This window comes from Aptenodytes forsteri, unplaced genomic scaffold, assembly GCF_000699145.1.
Source record: "Aptenodytes forsteri isolate BGI_AS27 unplaced genomic scaffold, ASM69914v1 Scaffold15, whole genome shotgun sequence".
NCBI classification, from domain to species: domain Eukaryota; kingdom Metazoa; phylum Chordata; class Aves; order Sphenisciformes; family Spheniscidae; genus Aptenodytes; species Aptenodytes forsteri.
Window position 1 is genome coordinate 16575542 of NW_008795129.1, and position 20532 is coordinate 16596073.

At 39.0% G+C, this 20532-nt stretch overlaps 1 protein-coding gene across 2 annotated transcripts in view; it reads right to left on the bottom strand.

Annotated features, from left to right (window-relative positions):
- Window positions 1-20458, bottom strand: part of GPAM (glycerol-3-phosphate acyltransferase, mitochondrial) — a 34657-nt gene extending 14199 nt beyond the window's left edge. For both annotated transcript variants that reach the window (XM_009277867.2, XM_009277866.2), the window contains exons 1-13: window positions 20342-20458; window positions 18842-18972; window positions 16506-16628; window positions 13403-13476; window positions 10377-10490; window positions 8992-9141; window positions 7968-8064; window positions 6841-6977; window positions 5368-5467; window positions 4432-4644; window positions 3935-4048; window positions 1833-1918; window positions 718-833 (exon numbers count right to left, since the gene is read on the bottom strand). In XM_009277867.2, the coding sequence (XP_009276142.1) occupies window positions 718-833; window positions 1833-1918; window positions 3935-4048; window positions 4432-4644; window positions 5368-5467; window positions 6841-6977; window positions 7968-8064; window positions 8992-9141; window positions 10377-10490; window positions 13403-13476; window positions 16506-16628; window positions 18842-18943 (1426 nt within the window). In that variant the 5' untranslated portion in view covers window positions 18944-18972; window positions 20342-20458. The remainder of the gene's footprint in view (window positions 1-717; window positions 834-1832; window positions 1919-3934; window positions 4049-4431; window positions 4645-5367; window positions 5468-6840; window positions 6978-7967; window positions 8065-8991; window positions 9142-10376; window positions 10491-13402; window positions 13477-16505; window positions 16629-18841; window positions 18973-20341) is intronic.
- Window positions 20459-20532: the final 74 nt, after the last annotated feature.

Sequence of the window (20532 nt, forward strand, 5' to 3'; positions counted from 1 at the left end):
TAGAGTAAACAAGATAAACTCGTTAAGCACCTGAGAAGTTCAGAACATCTATTACAAGGGTCCCATTTAAAAAAAAAAAAAATAGTGATACTAGCACAGAACCTTCTGCATGAAATACAAAATGTATTATGTCTATACAGTAACAATATTCAAGTAATCAAGTTAAAGTAACTTGAACTAAAAAGGCTGAGTAAAGCTTAAATGTCTACTAAGCTAAGTACCGTTTTGTATGCATCTCTTATACCACAAATCACAGATCTACTGACTGAAGCATACACCACATAACCTATAAAACCTGGCGACACCGGTCCATGCAGCTAGATGAGTTCACATGAGTACTATTTTAAATAATGCCATTAAGACACTGCAATAACTTCTTACATGAAGTGGTAAGAAATCAGTGTATCAATATGACAATCAAACACTTCAGAGTACAGCAAGTTCAGTATACTATAGTCCAAGGAATACAAAAGTTACCAAAACAAACAGAATAAGCTGTAAGCTTGTACTTAATCAGAAAGAGAGTTTATTAAACTTTGAAGAGGAGGGAGGGAGGGAGGCAGGCAAAGGGTGGAGAATTGTCAAGAGAGCATATGAAGTCACGAAACGATCACCTGAATGGAGGGAATTGGGAAGTATGACATTACCAAACAGCAAGTTAGTTCATGCAATCAGCAAAACAAAACAGGTAGCTGATAGTGATACTGTAACACTTACTGAACAAAATATGCTCAGCCAAGTTGGATATCAGCTCTCTTCTGAAAGGTTCACTGGTGATATCCCTGGAGTTGGGCAGTGAGGCCTCTGTACCTTCATCTACAGTATCATTAGCTCTGAATACAGAATAAAAATTCACATTATGACATTTAGATTCTGATCAAAATGTAAAATAACCTAGACTGAGTTAGGGTTTTTTTTATATACACTAACTGAACCACAGTGCAAAAAAACACTACGCAGTCTGGTAAGGGCACAAAAATGTTATGTGTGACAAGCTCCACAAAAATTTTAATATCTACTAACTTTTCCAGATTATTTCTTCACACTAAACAACAATCCAAGACTACCAAAAGAAAAATTGCAATACAGAACGTTTACCTTGTCCTATGGCTATTCCTGATTTTGCCATTATATCATTTGCACCCCACAGCTCTTTTCCCTTCAGTGAATATGGACAACAGTAGCGTAAGCAAATCTGCCTAAAAAGCATTTTCCAGTCCAGCCTCTCTACAAACTAGAAATGGTCTTTTGTATGGACCTACAACTTTCTAAAGACAAATGACTGACTTTGTCTCTACTAGGACCACACAGGTTTGTACAAGTCAAGCTAAGACTTCAACTAAAATGTATGTATGTGTAACAAACGCAGATCTAGCCCTTGAGCACAGTTTTGCATTTCTGAGTGACAGTCGTCACCTTGAGCAAGGGGTACTCACTCACAAGTCCTATTTGCTTTGGAATTATACCAAAACCCACCCGAAATGTTTGTGAGGTTTAAAAATGAATCCTTCATTTTTCATTAAGTGTGTGGTTTTTTCCCTAAGTTATTCCATGAAATTTAAAATTAAACCAACAGAGGTCACTAAAATTAAAAGGAGGAAAAAAAAAGCCTCCTCAAGCTTATTTAAACAGAGCTCCCCAGAAAGAATGCAACTCTCATAATAAATTGCACAGTTACAATTGTGTAAGTTTTTAGTTTTTCCATACACAACCAGATTACCCTTGAGGAGTTCAAGCACTGCTTGGAATGTAATGCAGAACACTAAAAAGACAAACAAACAAAAAAACCCCAACCTGTTCTCCCTCTCCCGAACACCCAAAAAAATCTCTACCTTGATGGAAGTATAGCTGGTAACAAAGCTTGTTCCAAAGAAAGAGGAGCAGGCACAGGTTTTTGGCTTTGGCTGTTTACATATTCCTGTTAAGAGAAGATTTGATCTTTTTTGTACTTTTTCCACCTTATTCTTGTATTCAGCTGATAATATTATTATATGAAAAAGGCCATTACTCAAAAATGCAACTGTGATTAAAAATAGCTCACACTAAAAGAGCAGTAATAAGGTCACAGAAATTGAAAGTTTGCAACATTTTATTCACTTTTGATTTTATTTTATGAAAAGGCAAAACTTTCCACAGCAAGGAATCCACACTTCGTAAAAAACACTGCAACAAACCAAATACATAACCCTTGTCAGCACCTTGCTGGGAACAACTCCTTTGAGACTAGCTTCTCCATGATTAAATTAACGAGAACTGCCTTCATTAACATGAATGAGAGCAAAGTCTAACACCCTTTCAGAACCAACACGGAAGCTGTAATTATTGCTTGCTGCTGCTTTCCTCAAACGCCAGGATAGGGAACTTCTCCATAGGTAAACACCGGTGTAGAAACTCCAGTTGCAAGACTGCCTCAGTGCCACAAACTAAAGCACCCAGGAAGCAGGCAGGGTACTGCATGCTTGGAATTCCTGAATCCCAAATTTCTCAAAAGCCAGACACCTCTCCTTACAGGATAGCATTTACATTATTCTGTTTTCAGGACACTGTGTTCTTTCAGTTTCTATAAAGACTGATGTGGGAAACTAAAGAGCCACTTAACCTGCTGGTCAGGAAAACAGTTCCCTCCCAGGAAAGCTGCTTAAGACTTTCACAGCCAGCTCACTCCCTTCTGCTTCTAAGCCTGTGCTCACAGAACTGCAGATGCCCAAAATTAACCCTCAAAGCTCCTCTCCTTTAGAAAAACCTACAGTGACATAACTACATCAATTTAAAAATAGTTACACTTCTGCAAATCTTGGTTAAGGCATACTTAAACAATTTACGTCATTTATTACCTTTCTGGAGTACAAAAATGAATACACATACAAATGAGACCTGACAGAGGTTGCTAGGAAGGCATAGAGTAATCAGGATTTCACTAGATTGAGGGTAGATAGCCTTCTTTTCCTTATACTGATCCAAGAACAATTGTTGACTCCCTACCAAGAATAGCCTGGAAGTGACCCAAGCCTTCTCCTTTGGAAGCGAATTAATCTCTTTCCCTACTACGCTAATTATAACGCAGTGCAGACGGTCACGATAATTTCATGCTGCGGTAATTGAACCCTCCAAAGCTCTCCAACCTACTGCTTTTCTGAGAGAAGTAGGGCAGAAAGAAGAACACCTAATTAATTTGAATAATGTTCTAGTAGGTTGTTGTTACAGTAGTTAATCTTATTAAAGTCACACTAAAAATAAGGTATACTGTAGCAGAACACAGATTAGTGAAATGTAGATAAATTAAGTATAGTACTAGGAGATTCTGCAGAGATCAGAGAAAATTTTAAAAGTGAAGGCAGCTAGTGCTGCACCACCCCATTCCCTGAGAAACTACACAACAGTATTTGGTGAACCAGTATAGGTAATAATTGTAAACTAATAATAAACTATGACATTCAAAGAATATGCAGATTTTTATGATATATGATCCATGATACTTTTATAGCTACTAATTTGCTTAGCAGTTTTAAAAACCCAGTGAGATAAATGCCTTTCCTCAACAACAGTGTAAACCGTTCAATTACTCAAACTGGAGAACAGTATTCAGCTTCCTTCAACTCCAAATGTCTCTACAACTTAAACATGGTACAAGGATCATTTTAAAGATTGTTTGTCAAAACAAAACAAACAAAGAACTCCAGTGAGAATACTTACACCATTTCAAACCTAACACAACCCTTTATATCCACTCTGAGACATTTCAGCTTAACACAAATGTGTCCAAAGACTCACACCTTCAGCAGAACAGGGATACTTTTGTCCCACTGGAATGGACTTCAGCAGATAATGCTAGTGATGATAACCCACAAAGAGAAAAATCAAAATAAATGTGTCCCACTATTGAAACATCAAAAATGTCAAACCTTCAAAAGGATCTTCAAAATATCAAACTTACTTTTAAGGAAAATGGTTGTGCAAAATCTACTCTGACACACCCATAATTCTTCCGCAGCATTCTGAAGACTCCTCTAGCTATACTCCAAAGGCTTTCATTCTTCTTAGGCTTGCCCTGGAAAACATGGGTGGTTGTTTTGGGTTTTTTCCAATTTGCAATTAAAAGGTTATGTTTAAAATTAAAATGCACGCAACAGACAAAACAAGGCCAAATCTTTTGACAGACCTTATAACTTCAAGTAAATCTAGAGAACTATTGTTTTCCTTAGATATCCACTTGAACATATTATTTGTTAGGTCATGAATTTGCATTTAGAAGTATGTCACCCATACCTCAGCACTCCCTATCAGAGAGGTTTTGTGACTCATGGCTCTACACTCTTCAACACTAACACCAAGTACATGTGGCTACTAGCACATCATTTAACTATGTAACACATTTTCTTGCACATAAACAGAAGGTGCCCTAAGCAAAACAAGGTGTTCAATTGCTCTTACCAGCTGTTCACTGTTATAGTGACCTTCAATTATGCGATCATAGGAGATTCCCACAGGTATAATTAGGACATCAGGAGTAGCATTTGAGAAGAGAGCATCCACCACCACAGATAAAAGACCTGCTCTAGCTCCAGATGTCTTCCCACTTCGAGACCGTGTGCCTTCCAAGAATATTTCTAAAAACTGCTGCTGTCTCAACAATTCTTCTATGTGCTGAATACAAAAAGTTTGGAAAAGAGGAAAAAATAAGTATCTAATTATACTGGCAAATTCACATTTGAAATATATTGTCAGCAACCATTTCCTTTTAAAAACATTGGAAGATCATGGGTTGGCATGAATACTTGTGAAAAAAACAAAAGCAGTAAATTAATGCTTGACACAAACCCAGACCAAACTGCAGCTAAATTTGCATGAATATACAAGCAGTATAATGCCATTTGTTCAAGAACAGCATCTCTAGCAACAGTTGATCTAGCAAATTTGCATACCCCTCTCCTTCTGGTTCCTCAGTACATCCCATCTTCCAAGATGCAAATACAGCTATTATACTGAATGGCACAAAGGATTACATCAGCCCATCATAAACAGAGACTTTCATTAAGTTAACAGAATCAGCGTAGATATGCCCCAGTACAAAAGAAGTCAGAGAAACAAGGCTTAAGTTTAACGTTAATTCAGAGAGTATTAATTCCACTTTCTTTAATAAGGATTATGCAAGGTGAAAATCTGCTCATCCTCAAAGGTGCTGGGCATTCAATTCTCTTTTGTTCTATACATTCAAGACTTCATACAAAAATGTATCCTTTTTTTGCAGCATGAAGCCTAAGACAAATTCAAGGCAGTAAAAAACATACCCAGACTGATGGAGCTCACTTTCCCATTTGCCACCCCACTGAAATGCTGCCCACAGAAACAAAGACAAGAAATACGTACCACGTAGAGCAAAGCTCTGTAGAGGAAGTCCTTACGACCATCAGGGCTCTGATCTAACTTCCGTCGAATGAAAAATCCTCCTAGCTTGCGGATCAATGTGCTACATAATAAAGAAGAATTATACTCATTGATTTTAGTTTGCAGGAGACTACTACACATCCAGTACAAAATTCCTAGCACACAACAGAAACTGAAACTACTGAAATTCCTAAAGTGTATTACACTATTTGCACATGATAGGACAACATGAATATTACTCTATTTAACTTAAGAAATAGGCTTCTCTACACTGTCTTGCTCCATTTCACTCCCTTGACAGACCACTTACCCTCTGCAGTGACCCTGACCGGGAGACCATTGTACATTGAGATGCTGGTGACCCACGTAACAGTTAACCTGAGCTGGCCCAAGTCTGTGCTGTGCTGCACATACAGCATGGCCTTTGTGCCCGTGTTGTGCTGCACATGCCCCTCAGCTGCAGAATCAGCTCAGCCAGCTAATTTTAACAGAGCAGCCTGCAGGCAGCTCCCACTTGCTACCAGCAATTATGCCACCTGCGTGGCCTTGCCTTTATGTAACAGCGCAGCAAGAAGTTCTCATGAGAACATCCTTTCTGCTTGACAGAAGAAATGATGGATAGAGTTGTCTTCTTGTAAGAAAATCCTATACTAGCTCAAATGACCAAAATGGGGTAACCCTTTCTGTGGGCAGGGTCCACATGGCATGCTGCGCATGCATCGGAGGCCCGCTGGATGCTGCGCAACTTGGGGTTCCCAGCAACTAAAGGGATGTTAGATTAACTATGCTAGTCTCTCTTTCTTTATACTTCTTTATACTGCTTGCCCTAATAAACAGCATTTTAATTGATACTTTATAGAGTCTGAATGCCTTTCTTACTGGGATCATCACAGACCAGCACCTACCGGTGCAAAACACCCTCTAAGTCAAGGTATCCCCCTTCTTTCCTCGTCATTTTCTGCAACATCCAGCAGCTTTTCAGAAATCGGTTATCCCCAAATTCTGTCTCACTGGCAAAATACTACCTAAAAGACCTTCTTATGTTCTTCAGCTACCAGAAATATAATTTAAACAGAGACCGAACTGGAGTACTTTCCCAGAAAGTATTATTCACTCAGTACTGTCGCTGCCTATTAGCCAGCTCATTAACCTTCACGAAGAAGAGTTGAACATTCACAACTTTTTCACATACTTATCTTTCCTTAGTCACCTACCCACTTTGAGACTCCCAGAAGAAGAGAATATCCTTCCTTATTCTATCTACGTTACGACAGAATTTCTCAGAAGGATTTTGTTATGCTCTCTCTCTGAGCATGTAATAGGAACCAAAGAAGTTCTACATGATGGCCCAATAATACTCAGATTATCTTACACTTGGACACAAGATATATTGCACAATAGGTCACCTGAAGATCCCACCACCACAGTCTTTTTCAAATAAGAAGAGGTTATTACCTGAAGATGGGGATGTTGAGGTTGTTCCCTGCAGCAATGTAGGGTGCTTTGATATTATGGCAGAAAAGAATGAACGTAAGGAGCAGGTAGTCAATGTGGGATTTGTGAACAGGCAAGAAGATAAGAGGCAAATTCATCTATGGTGGAGAGGGAAGGAAAAAAAGAGAGAAGACGGTAAGAACTGTGGAATATTACTCCTTTTCTAAAATCCATCATTGAGACTGCTAGCATCATATTATAAGAACCGATGGTATTTTCCGGTTACCATCATTCAGTTTGTTTACCTCTCATTGTCACAGCTGCGTGAAAACCAGAACATTTTAGTCAACTGTACTTCTTAATTTTCATAGACTGTAGTTTTTAGTTGTATGTATTACAAGAAACAATGATTAATATTCCCAGTTTCTTCAGACTCACAGTATTGAGACAACAATCAAACAATTAAAGGGATATGGCCAAATCATCAGTGTCACCCAAGTACTGCTATTTCTTTCTATTAGGTATCGGCAAGGATCTATGAGTAGTGGGGTTCCCAAACACTGTAATCAAAAGATAACAGAAAATATTAAGAACCATTTTTTTGTTTGTTTTATTTATTTAATCCATCTTGCTAAGGTAAACCCTGCAAAAAGAATCAATTCTTTTGAGTGTAAAGAAAACAGTAGAATTTAGGAGTTATTTTGATCAATTTCAATAAATATCGAAGGACTGGGAACAGATTGCTAATAAGAAATAGAAAAAGTTTATTTCTTAAGGATTTTTATTCCAAGTTAAGGTAAGAGTGAAAAATCCTAAATAGACCTACTAATTTATTACTGGCTGCCTCAGCACAAAAAAAAGAAATGCTGCTGGATGCAGGTTATCCGAGATAATCATTCAGCCCGATAGTTAAAATTTGATCCTGAAACAAAGGTAAAACCAGAGTTCACATAGTATTTTACATTACGCAACTCAAAGAGCATTATATTTAATTAAAAACACTATTTCACAGATATGAGACACGTCTATCTACAATCTGATATCATACAGACTTATCAGAACTCTCCTAAAAAGAGAAAGTGCTGTAAACATTAATAGAAACTACATCAGAAATCTGCCTTACTAGATTCTTTCCCACCCTCCCTTACCTCTGTTGCTGCTTTGACCATTTCTATTTGACCTCTGTGGATCTGAATATTCCAGAAAAAGCTGTTAAACAACTTCAGTAGCACCCAGCCAGTCAACCTGAAGGAAGAATAAACACAACTCAAAAAGATTTATTCGTTGCTGCCTCCATTTTATATTGCTTCTATATGACTAAAGGCAAAGCCATAAAATCTGATTACTTTATATTCAAACAAAATGACTATAAAATCCAATTGCTTAACAAGTTTTTGCCCATCAGCTAAGCCATGGTTAGTAACCACATTTCAAGCCTCCTGCAGTTATGACACAAAACTTGTTATTGTCAACCTCAGCGAAGGCTGTTTGAAGGGCAGAGACCACTTTACATATGGGGCAAGTTAATAGAGGTCCTATGATCAATTACAATAACTAAGCTAGTTAGGTGACATGTTAGGTGACAGCATGTATCTGGTCTTGCGGAAGAATTTAATAGTTACAAAATTATAAGGTTTGCATCACAAAAGTCGGTGAAGGGGACTAGGAACATTACAGAGACAAAGTCATCCTTAGTAGTAAAGGTAGACACCACAGTAGAAGATTTTATGTAAGATAAGACACTCTCTGAGATATTTATAACTACAGTTTATGATATTCAGTGGGCTACTGGAAAAAAGATCTTTCACAGTCTAAGATGCTGCAGCTAACTGCTCTCGCTTGTATCAGCCTGAAACAACAAAGGATACTAATATTGGTCTAAGCATTAGCACCAAGCCTAGTTTCAGGAGGGGAAAAAAAAAAAGTCTATTTAATCTTATCATAAGATTTATCCCTTGAAAAGGCAGAGGGTTTCTGCTGCATCTGAAAATGAAGAATAACTACCATTTCATTAGTTAACATGAGAAAAGGGATTTTTATGAATAATTAATTATTTTTAGAATGATTATTCATTATTTATGAATAATGTGTTACAAGCTCTGCTGGTATAATACAGAGAGAGCTTGGCCGTCCTTCTACCCATTGACAATACTGATGAGCCATTTTTCTTACCTGATTAAAGCAGGTGACACATTTGCTACCATTTCCTGGAGAATTTTCCTAGCTTTTTTCTTCACTTTGTTGATAGCTTTAGGATCCGTCTGAGCAAAACTACCCGGAGCACTTGGTTCAGAAGCTTCATCTACAATGGCCTTCTGGACTCTAGCATTAAAAAGTAAAACCTATGAGACAGTCCCGCAACAAGAGTTCAAGACACAGACAACAACTGCTGGGAATGAGCCATGTATTACTACAGGAGTACCTTGCAGGCATAAAAGAACATGCACACTGAAGTACTGTGTACTCCAAATGCATTAAATTTAATTCAATAGTTTTCTAAGCTCTGATTAAATAGGTGGATGATGGATGAATGCACTCAAAGTTGACCATATAAAACAGTATGTACGCAGTTCACAGGTACTGATACGAAGTGATCGCCAATTTTCAGAAATGGTTAATAAGGTTAAAAATGCAGAAAGAACAGCTGAAATCTCCTCTTTGTTAATATTTTCTTTTTCCTGCCATAGCAATTTCACTTACCTCATTAGACAGATCTATGCAGTTGCTATTTTGCACTTCTACAGTATCTTCCCTCTTGAATTCGCAGTTTTCCAAAGTGTAACTAAATTTTATAAGGGCTATTTTCCCCATTTAAAACATATCTAAGACAGATTAAGTGGTTTAATACACCATAACTGTGGCACAACACGGTCCGCTTTACTTTTCAAAAGCGATGCTATCATCTTCAGATGGGACTCGAACACTAAAAATTCAGGAGACTCAGGAATGTTAATATAGGCAGTGTGTGGCCTCTGACAGAAGTAGAGTCAAGGAGCGGGCGTGCGGCTGAATTTCTTTGTGTCCAGGGAAAACTGATACCTTAATAGCTAATCAGGGGCTCAACGTGCCATTTAAAATGCAGTGTACGAAACAGAAAACAAGCTCCACAAAATAAAGGGTGGGTATTTCATTCTATAGCCTTTCTCCAGTTTTGCCTCACGTTCTTGGTGTACACTCAGGGTACTCTGAAATGCTGCTTTTCCTACTATCTCTGAAACACTGACAATTTCTGATGACTGCAGTATGACTTCAGTGGTAATGATTTACATGAATTAGATAAACGTTTGAAGAGTTCCCATGTAGCAATTTATTTTTCTGTGTACTATCTGCTGTCCACCCACTATGCATCATTCATTTGGAGATATATAATTCTTAATCTCCCCTCTTTTATTATTCAAACAGAAATTGCAAGCACAGTCCTGAAGGGCTGTGTTGAAGATACTGTATCTTCTAATATTTTAAACAGTCTGATTTTCAAAACCTGCCATTTCCAGACTCTTAAATCATATTATAATGTATCAGTCATACAAAAAATAGTTTATTTTGCATTATCTTACCTGCTGTTATTCAGCACGTTTTCTGTCAGATTCTTGGCAAACATACCCTTATGAACATCCCTCTCTTGCACAAAAAGGACATAACAAAGGCGTCTTGCAAGCCACCCTCTGTACCTACAAATATATGAAGGGTATTTGAGGGTGACCCTCAAAATATTTCACTGCCAAAAAAATGAATTTTAAAAATACCTAAAAATACAATGAAGAAGCAAAAGCAAGCAAAGTTTTACGAAGGGCTGTCTAAAAGCTTCTGTATCTTCTAGTAAATCATCAATATGTTAATGTTACAGACGAAATAACTGGTGCGTAGCACAAAATATCTGAGCCAACTGAGGTCTGCATTACTTCAATTCAGGGTGACACTGGTCTTAAAACATCCGTAGTATCTCAGGAAAGTAGCTACAAACCAGTATGTACATTTTGTCTGTCCGCTGGAACCAACCCCCCAGCTCAGCGAGGACAAAAGAAGTTGTAGTGCCCATTTCCCCTTTCCACCGAGGAATGTAAATGCCCAGCTAAGAGGTTTGTCAACTTCTTCAAGAAACACTGGGCCCTCCTGGGAAAGCTGCTCACATTGTATGCACAGGGTAAACTCTCACAGGCACTTTTGAAAATATGTCTGCATTAGCCACCAACACTAAAAACACTTTTTTGGCAATCTTTTTTTCCTTTCCAGTGTTTTTAAACACCCAGTCCTACATGCCTGCTAGGTACCTTCTCCTTGCAAAGTTTTAACAGAAACAGAACCACCAAATAATCAGTAAATCTCTCAAGCATTTAAGTAAGGCAACTTAGCTTATGTGGCCAGTCTCTGCCTTTTAAATTAACCCTGTCCTCTACTCTCTGGACCATATAAGCATGTTATTTTGAACAGTTTTCCTAACATCACAGAAGATGCATGTGACACGGGAAGGCATAAAATCCAGTCCCCAGCAGTGAATATTCACTACTATTTTCTTTCCTCACAGTTCCCTACCTCACTCACCAGGCCAGGACTGGACAGGCCACCGCTCATGCGGGTCACTCCACAAACCAAACAGAGCAGGGACACCCGAACAGCACAGCTGATGTGATGGGGCAGAACTAACAGTTGGAAGAAGAAATTAAACTCTGACCATTCCTAAGACCGGAGCACTCAGTATTATGCAAAAACCCTGTCCTGAGGACTGCTGGTGCAATGCATCGCTGACGCTCCAGCAAGTCTCCCAAACCGAACCGTGGGCGGCAATACTCATGTTGGTTTCCACACTGGAGTGCTGCCAAGGTCTCACTCCTTGTTGTCACCTGCGTTACTGATCTTGGCTGTTAAACCTCCCTACCACGTTTCAGTAAATTCATACATGTGTTAAAACCAGCTAGGGAAGATGAGAAGGAGCTTTTACACTGTAAAAGGCCAAACCACCTGAGTGCACAGGCCACTCACACTATAATTAAGATGAGCGCACACGCACAAGCCATCGGCACAGTCTGACACGCAATGGTATACAAATATTCAAACCATCTCAAAGGACAAAGAATTTTGCTATTCATGCTGTCAGGGAAGTAGACTGGTGACTCTGTTTTAATTGCTTTTCCATTTTCCCCTTCCCATCGGAGTTTGAGAGCCTTATTGATTTTTCTATAAAGCAAAGTTAAGGATATGCTTCTTTCTGACAACAGTTTCGATAACTACGAACATATCATCACAACAGCATACAGCTATTGCAGGGATCTGTCAAGGTATAAAGGCTTCTACATTCATTTTACAGCTTAGATATGACGTAGTATAATTAGAAAAATCTGTTTTCTAATCGTGTAGCAATGATAGAAGACAAAAACCACACAGAATAGACCCAGTCAAGTTATATTATAAAACTGACATATTCACACCTCAGAAAAAGTTATGCCTCAATACAGGTACAGTATGCTAGCAGTTAAAGAGAACCCCTCTTGCTTTCGAAGGCCAAGAAACTGTGACTATGTAACCCCATGGGACCTCAGAACGTCATTAAAATTGTCAATTTTCAGACTATAATGACGTTCTGAGCTAAAGGCATTTTATTTCAGAATAATTCACTAACCCATATTTTGTTGCCCGTATATTTCTAATTTAAGTAACTCTGACCATTCAAAACCATTCAAGCATTAGACTTTTGAAACTAATTTAAAAAAAAGTTAAAATTAAACACTATTTCTGTTATTTTTCTGTATTTTAAACTACAAGCTCAACTCTCAAAAAACAATAATTAATTCAAATTGAAAAAAGAAGAGCCTCTAACATTAGCTTCCTCCCTCTCAAGCACAGCACAATGCTGCCTTTCTTGTACTCAGACACTTTGGCTCATTTCTTTCAGGCTGCTGGCCTCTCTTTATTTGCTCTGACTCTACGACAAACACTGCAGGATCTGCTTATGCTAATGATTACTGTAAAAACCTTAGCAAGCATTATTAACTTTCCGAAGAACAGAATAAAAGATATTTGTGTCCTTCCAGTGTCTTCATCCCAGAACACAAGATATATTTCCAATAGTGCAAAGATAAATCACCATTTTTAGGTCATATACACCATCCTTCAGGAGCTGCACTCCGCCACTGAGGCAGAGGAGAGACAGTCCAGCAAGACATGTTCAGATTTAATTGTCATTAGTGATAATAGTCAACGCCTAAATTGTGAGCCAGATCTGCTCAGTAAATTAAAATGCAGCCCGAAGTCATTCTTAAGCATGGGAATAAAACGGCTCCTCTCAGCTTTATGCTACGGATGCTGCCATTTGCACTAAAGGAGAAAGGATTTAAACATGCTCTGTTTTTTGTTAAACAGGTTTGACCCTTACACTCCTTGCCTATAACCCCAAAGGACTTTGCCCAGCTCCCAGATACACACAACCGGATTTAACAAGTACATTACTTTCCTGAAGTCAGCATCAATTCCTGCATTTTAGGACAGCAATATATATTCATTCTGGCCAGATTATCCTAGAGATTTCCCTGCCGTAAGATCAGAACACACTGAATTTTAAAAGCAAAAGAAAGACTTGCTACATTACCTCGTATGTGTTTCATTGATATATATGACGTTACGTAGACCCAAAGAAGGAATACTAGCATTGAAGAAATTATCCTGCAAAACCAAGAAAAAAAAAGATTGGTGGACTATTGTAACTTAAGAATAGTTGTGTCTTTACAGTCATCACAACATTTACAATAATGCAATGTTTTTCACCTCTGTTATAAACAAAAGCCAAAGCAGAGGAGTGCTGAACTTGCTTATAAAGTACACACAAACTGTTCTGAAACGAAAATGAAATTCAGAAAGTCACTATTCCCAGCTCCAATACTTTCAAAGTATTCTCTAGGCTTTACTGCATACAGAAATGGTTGTACTGGTTGCATTCTTCAAGCCAGAGTATTTTATCATATCCTGATGTAATATAAACTAGGACTTGTCATAATACAGAACTCATCTTTGAGACAGAACTTTATTAAGCCACATTCAGCATTAGTATAATCATGAGTCTTTTGACTTTCAGTCTGTGACATCCAGTCTGCCAGCAGATCAGGCATCGCGTAACGGCAGCCCAAGGGTCAGGAAATCCATCCATGGTTAGGTGGCGAATCTCCACATCCCCGCTCTCCCTGAACAACAAACTCAATCCAGCCTTCTGCATCCCTGGTACAGACTCTACATGCCAGGCTATTAACTGTTCTGGGATGAGTTTGAGAGCAGTTCCACTTTGGATAAACAAATACTCCCTGACAGGAAGACCAAAACTTTCATCTTCCATATTCCAAGTAAGTACCTTGACCGAGAAGCTAGTTTCTTTCTGCCCAAATAATATTTAATTATAAAACTGGTACCACACCAACAGCAAATTACAGCTAAAACCACTGGGACTGTGCATGTCAAGGAAGGCAAAAACAGGACAGTGAAGGAGAAAGATGGTTACCAGCAACCGCATAGCTGCAGAACAGCCTCACTACCAATTTTGCAATGGGAGTCAGATAAGGGTCTCATTTGTTTGTATTTTGTTTAGGACACACCATTTGCCACAGATTAAAATACACGAGTGTCCTATGTTATTTACAAATCAGGTAGAAATTACATGCTACAGTGGGAGCACACAGTCTTTTGCCCCATGTTAAAGCATAACTGCGTAGTACATACAATCAACAAATTATTGCTCTAGGCTCTTAAGAGGAAACTTCAAGGTAATACTAATTACTTTGACTATTCACTGGTAATTTTTTTGTGGATCTTAAAGCTAGATGAAATGTTCTGGCAAAGAGAAGTGAAATGACTTCTTCTTGGTCTCCCAAAAAAATCACCAACAAAGTTAAGTACCACCGAATGCCAAAGTCCACTCCAGTGCTCTAACTGTTAGGTTATAACCTCACTCTGTGAAGTTCATCCTCCAGCTGTAATGTCACACATTAGCTTTTCCTTATTTAACTCTTCCCCGATCCTATGTCAAGATGTGGTTCTGTGACACCAAGCGAGCTGATACAGCATCTCCCTGCCACCATGAGAGAGAAGCCCAGCTCCCACCACCACATTCTACCCTTTCCCACTAAACACTATCCCCCACCTCCTAATTTACACTATCTCTAGCATTCATCACACCCCTTAACGAGCCAACTTCATTCAGGCAAGGTAGAAAACTAAGACAGCCAGACTAAATGAATAAATAAAGCAGGTAGTTTTCTGCTTGGTTAGTGAACTTGATCAGCCCCCAGGAGAGCGGGAAGAAACAGAAGAGGGAGAAGCAAGACTTTCCACTCCCTGCACCGGCAAGGTGTTAGCTTGGCCAACACACTTAAGAAATTCTATCTCACTCATCCGTCCCTTCTCCTTAAGAGAATTAACAAAACAGGCAGCTCAAAAAAAAGTGAAATATCCAGAGTCTAATGAGAGGTTCTGGTTTGTTACCATCTGCTGCAAGGATGGTATTTTCTCCTTGTGGCAGAAGGCAATAAAGGGCTTAATCAGGTCATGCCCCTTTCCTAAGTGGGATCTAAGGACAGGTAATTAGTTCCTTAATAAATGGACAAAATACAGAACAAGATTTTTCTTCCTAAAGCGTAATTCCCAACTTGAGAGGAACAGCCTAATTACTAACAGCCTAATTACTAAATGTATAAGGGCCTAAGTTATGGATTCCTACACACCTTTTTACAAGCTGAAACACTTAAGTTGTCTGTTAGAAGCAGTCTCAGCTTATCTAATTGTTTGTCTTGTTGCCCATATCATATGTAGCCTTCACAGCACATTTGGATTTCTATCCCACATTTGTATGTCATAGCTACAATCTTCTATTCCGGCTTAGTAACAGAGTGAAATAACAACTTTTCCTTGATCAAAGAAACAAGCAAATGTTCACCCTAGTCCAGCCAATCATGGAGCTCAGTGCAGGTGTAACTGAGCGCAATTTAAAGCCCGTGGTGTACACATAGTCAAATTACACGATGAACTGGTCGCAAACTGTATTTGCCGTTTATCAGCATTTTGCATCTTCAGCTTACGGAAAGCCTGCCCAATGCAGTTCAATAGACTCACATTTTAAATCAGCTTGCACAACCCCTCTAGAGCCACCATCTTGACACTGTTCCCAGCAGACAAATATCCCCACTATCCTAACTGGCACTCCTTGTTTCCAGGCTGGGCTGAGAAGCCAGGAATCAGCCAGGTGTAGAAAACCAACCTGTCTTCTCAAGCACAGGATTCACCTCTTCAAGTCTGAAGGGAAGCATATTGCTTATTTTCAAAACTGTACTTATTCTGTGGATAGAGAATTAAGCATCCTAAAACTAAGCCTTAACACTTTCATAAGCACCAAATTCCCATTATTAATCTAGCAGAGCAGATTGTATGGAAAAAACTATTTCCTAGTGCTAATTCTGAAGAGCTGAAGAGTTTTGTGCAAGGAACAGGTCTGCACTGAAAAGCGGGAGACAAAGCATCACAATAGGTCTGTGTCATCCATTAATTCCATGACAAAGAAAATATAACCACAAAGAAAGGTGAAAAACTATATTCCTTTATGAAGTAAGAACATTGTGACCTTAATTCTGAAAGTAAGAAAACTACTGAAACTTCATTACGCTGCAACTATGCGTTATCGTCAAACATAATCCAGTCTGTAATCTTCTTACCCGGCTCTGGGGAGTGCATACGTAGCAACATCGTCCCACAAACGGCCTTTTTCTGCTCAACAGAGTCTCTTTCCATTTTAAAGTGGCAGATCGGAAGAGAGTGGGCCTAGAGTTACACTCTCCCTGCAGAACAAAAGACCACTGTGTAAGTACCCAGAAATGTATGTTTTACTGGTTACGTGAAAACTTTGAGTAAGAGGAGTTGCCAGACACAAAAATAAAAATTACCCCCCCCCAAATTATGTAAAACTAGCGCAAATTTTTCCAAGATTTTTCTAAAATAAATTATATTACCTCCAGATGATGTGATTTTAAAAAATAAAAGCAAAATCAGAATGTTGTACTTATGTATCTTAAGCACTGCAGCATTTGCTGACATACAAAATTTTAAAATAAATAAAAACTCTAATAAGAAACCACAAGGAAACTGACAGCCGAGAAAAGTGGAAGAAATTAACAGTAAATTACACTCTCAGTAATGTAAGGGTGTTTATAATATGAGCAATGTGTTTTAAGCTTTAACTGGACATCACCCTATAAAACTGCAAGAAGACTAAATGTATGCAAAATACTAACTCCATTGACTCTGTAGGCTCTTTTTCAGCAGTTTCATGCAAAGTGATATAAAAAAGCGCCGAGAAAAGTGGAAGAAATTAACAGTAAATTACACTCTCAGTAATGTAAGGGTGTTTATAATATGAGCAATGTGTTTTAAGCTTTAACTGGACATCACCCTATAAAACTGCAAGAAGACTAAATGTATGCAAAATACTAACTCCATTGACTCTGTAGGCTCTTTTTCAGCAGTTTCATGCAAAGTGATATAAAAAAGCAACCGCTGTGCCTTCTCCAATGTTATGCTGTCTTTCTGAAGGTTACAGAACCAGAAAATCCAAAGTATCTGCATTCACAGAACTCATTCTCTGTGTTAGGACATAATGAAAATATACTTAACTACAATTTTTACAAAGACATTGATTGTTCCCATTAAAATCTACTGAATTATTGCTTGCCTGAGAATGAGTACCGGATTGCCATTTTCAGAACCATATATTCTAAGTTTTTAATAAAAGAGAAGTTACAGAAAAAAAACCAAAACAAAACCAAAACGTTGTTTAAAATAGCACATTTAAGTGGAAGAGAAGCAGGGTGGAACCAATACCTTAAACCACCATAAGGGCTGGAAAACACAAATACAGATCATCACATACTCAGCTAGAAAGCCGGCCCAGTGAGAAACAACTAGAAAGTCAAAAGCAACACTGAAGATTCCTAAAAACTAAAATGTGCGTCTATCACATTTGGCAAGCGGTATGAACTGGGAATTATTCCAAGGCTAAGTCTTCCCTCTGAAATAAACAAGCATCAAGATGCTAAGCCTGGCCCAATCCCTTCTCTATCACCTTCCATAACGCTAACTCCAAAACTAACCAACTTTGTAACAATACCATCTTCCTTCTGCTTGCCTCCAAGCCCTGACTGAACCCACCACCACTTTCCTGCAAAACCTCCTTCCTATCTCTTTTGTCTCGCCTGCCTTTATCCCACTCTCTCACAGATCTCCTGGTTACTGCAGCTTGCTGTCCAACGTAACTTACATCTAGCTATACAGAAAAGCCAGCTGCCAGGACATTTGTCCTTTCCCTCAACCCTGACCATGTCTCCAACTCTTTTTCTGTATCAAGTTCAAACTCCTCCTCTTCAGAGCCATGTCTAATTCTTCCTGACCTATACTTCTAAACCAACCAGTACCAGCCCAGTCCCCATGCGGCTCTTCCTGCTCCACCTAGCCCTCCCTGCTCACTGCCCCCTTTGTCTCCTCCAAATCCCAAGACTCACTCAACAGAGGACACAGACTTTTAATAGGCTCCTTATTTATATCCACCAAATTTTCTCTGCCTCCTGTACTGCATGAAAAGCTCCAGCTACAATGGCTACATGAGCATGCATCTTTAGCTTCGCAATCCTTTTCACTTGTGCATTTCAAACTATATCCTTCAGAACAGCAACGAGCTTTCTATTTGATTTTCTTTGACCTCAGTCTACTCCAGAATGGGATTCTGCACATTTACTGCTATATAAAATGATTAGTAACATCACACCAGAAGACTGTAAGACTAGCAATAGTTTGATAGGGTTTTTCTCTTCTAGTCTTTGGCACGGCACTGAACTGTTGGTTCCTCCTTACATTTCAAGTTAAATTAAAATCAAACTTTATCATGCACGAGAGGTGACGCCTTATCGTCATTCTTCATAATAATAAAAAAAAGTCCACCTTCGACTTGAAGAAAAAAATAAGGTAAATATGGCTAGTAACATTCACAATTTTTACTTACCCATTCTTCACTGGAATGCTTACATCTACTGATACTGCACTCTGCTGAGGTGGACAAATAGGAAACATCTATTGTTCCAAGGGACAAAGCAGTTTCATCCATGACACAGGAGTTGAACTGAAGATCAGAAGCTGCAAAATAATAACATACAAACATACACACACACGTGCACGCGCACATAACTTCAGTGATGGGTTTTTGCAAAAAATTAGCAAACTGCTATTTTTGCACCCTTCAGTAAAAGTTAGGTTCTGAAGAAGTTTCATTGCAGTCAGAAATCAGCATGATTTTAATATGATAAAAAAACCCAGGACATTAGATTTCCATAAACACAGCAACTAATCAGCTACCTACGTATTTTCCTCTCCCTGCTCTTCTTCCCATTACAGGTCAGTATAATCCCTTTATGCTTTTCCACTGTTCTTCACCATTCAGCCACAAGGATACACATTTCAGCCACTTTCAAAAGTTTACTATTCTCTTGCACTCCATGACCTCACTCTTTCAACATTTGCTTCTCAAGGACACCTATTATTTACAAAAAATTTCATTAACGTTCTCTCCCAATCCTATCTCACAGTATATTTTATGCGTCTGATCTAGCTGTAGTCAAACCAGCTTGCAAACTCCTCGGAGGAAGGAATGCTTTCCACAAAAGCACACCCCTAAATCTGAACGTGCTGCTGACATAAGTGGCACTACGGATTTGTGGGATTAAAAAGCAGTAAAGAAGAAGAAGCAGCAGTAAAGAAGAACTTGCACTGTTATTTTAAAAAGGAAGTTATATAGTTCATATAATAAGCACAGTAAAGAATTCTTCCGCAGCCAAAGAAAAAAGAAGGTAGGTCAAACATAGCAAAACAACTCAGCGTTGTATTGCATACCTGCAAAAGACTACAAATTAACCTGCTCTGTTATGGAGAGGCATCAGAATAGGAATCCCGGCATTCTCCTCTAGAGAAACCGTAAAGTGGCAATACGGCCTCTTCCGTCTGTCACCGCAAAGAAACTTACGTTACAGCCAAGCTACAAGCCGTCAGAAATGAGACTGTGCCCACCCTGTATGCCAACATTTGCAAGAGCAAGGCCTAAAACTTTAGTCCCAACATTTTGTCCTTCTTACCGTCCTCTCCAAGCAGACGCAAACCTCTCCCGTAATACTTAATGTACAGAGTTCCCCATACAAACCGGAGTTTGAGCTAGCATATCCATGCACATACTTAGCTTTACACAGCCTCAGTACGTAAGTTATCCTTTTTTCTTTGCTGGCTCTTACACTCAATTTGCCTTTTTTTTTTTTTTAATTAGTGCCCAGGTAAATTAATATCTAAACCACCCAATAAATACCAAAAAGAGGCTCACAAACTTCTAAACAGCGAAAGCGAAATGCGTCCTTCAATTGTGCTCAAGGTGACCTTGGCTGCACCGGCATACATGAAAGGCGAACTTTAAAAATGCGTAATTAAAAGCCTGTTTGAGCAACAGCAACTTTATACGTACCTCTAACAAGATCTGCCCTCCCGAGCGCCCGCTCTCCGCTGCGGCGCCGACGCTGCTGCCCTGCCGAAGCACGCCATCCTCACGGGCTCGGAACAGGGCTCGAGTACCCCGCACGGATCTGCTATAAAAAAGAACACGACGGCTGAGCGCGGGTACCGGCTGCGGGCTGCGGCCGGGCAATGCCGGCCACG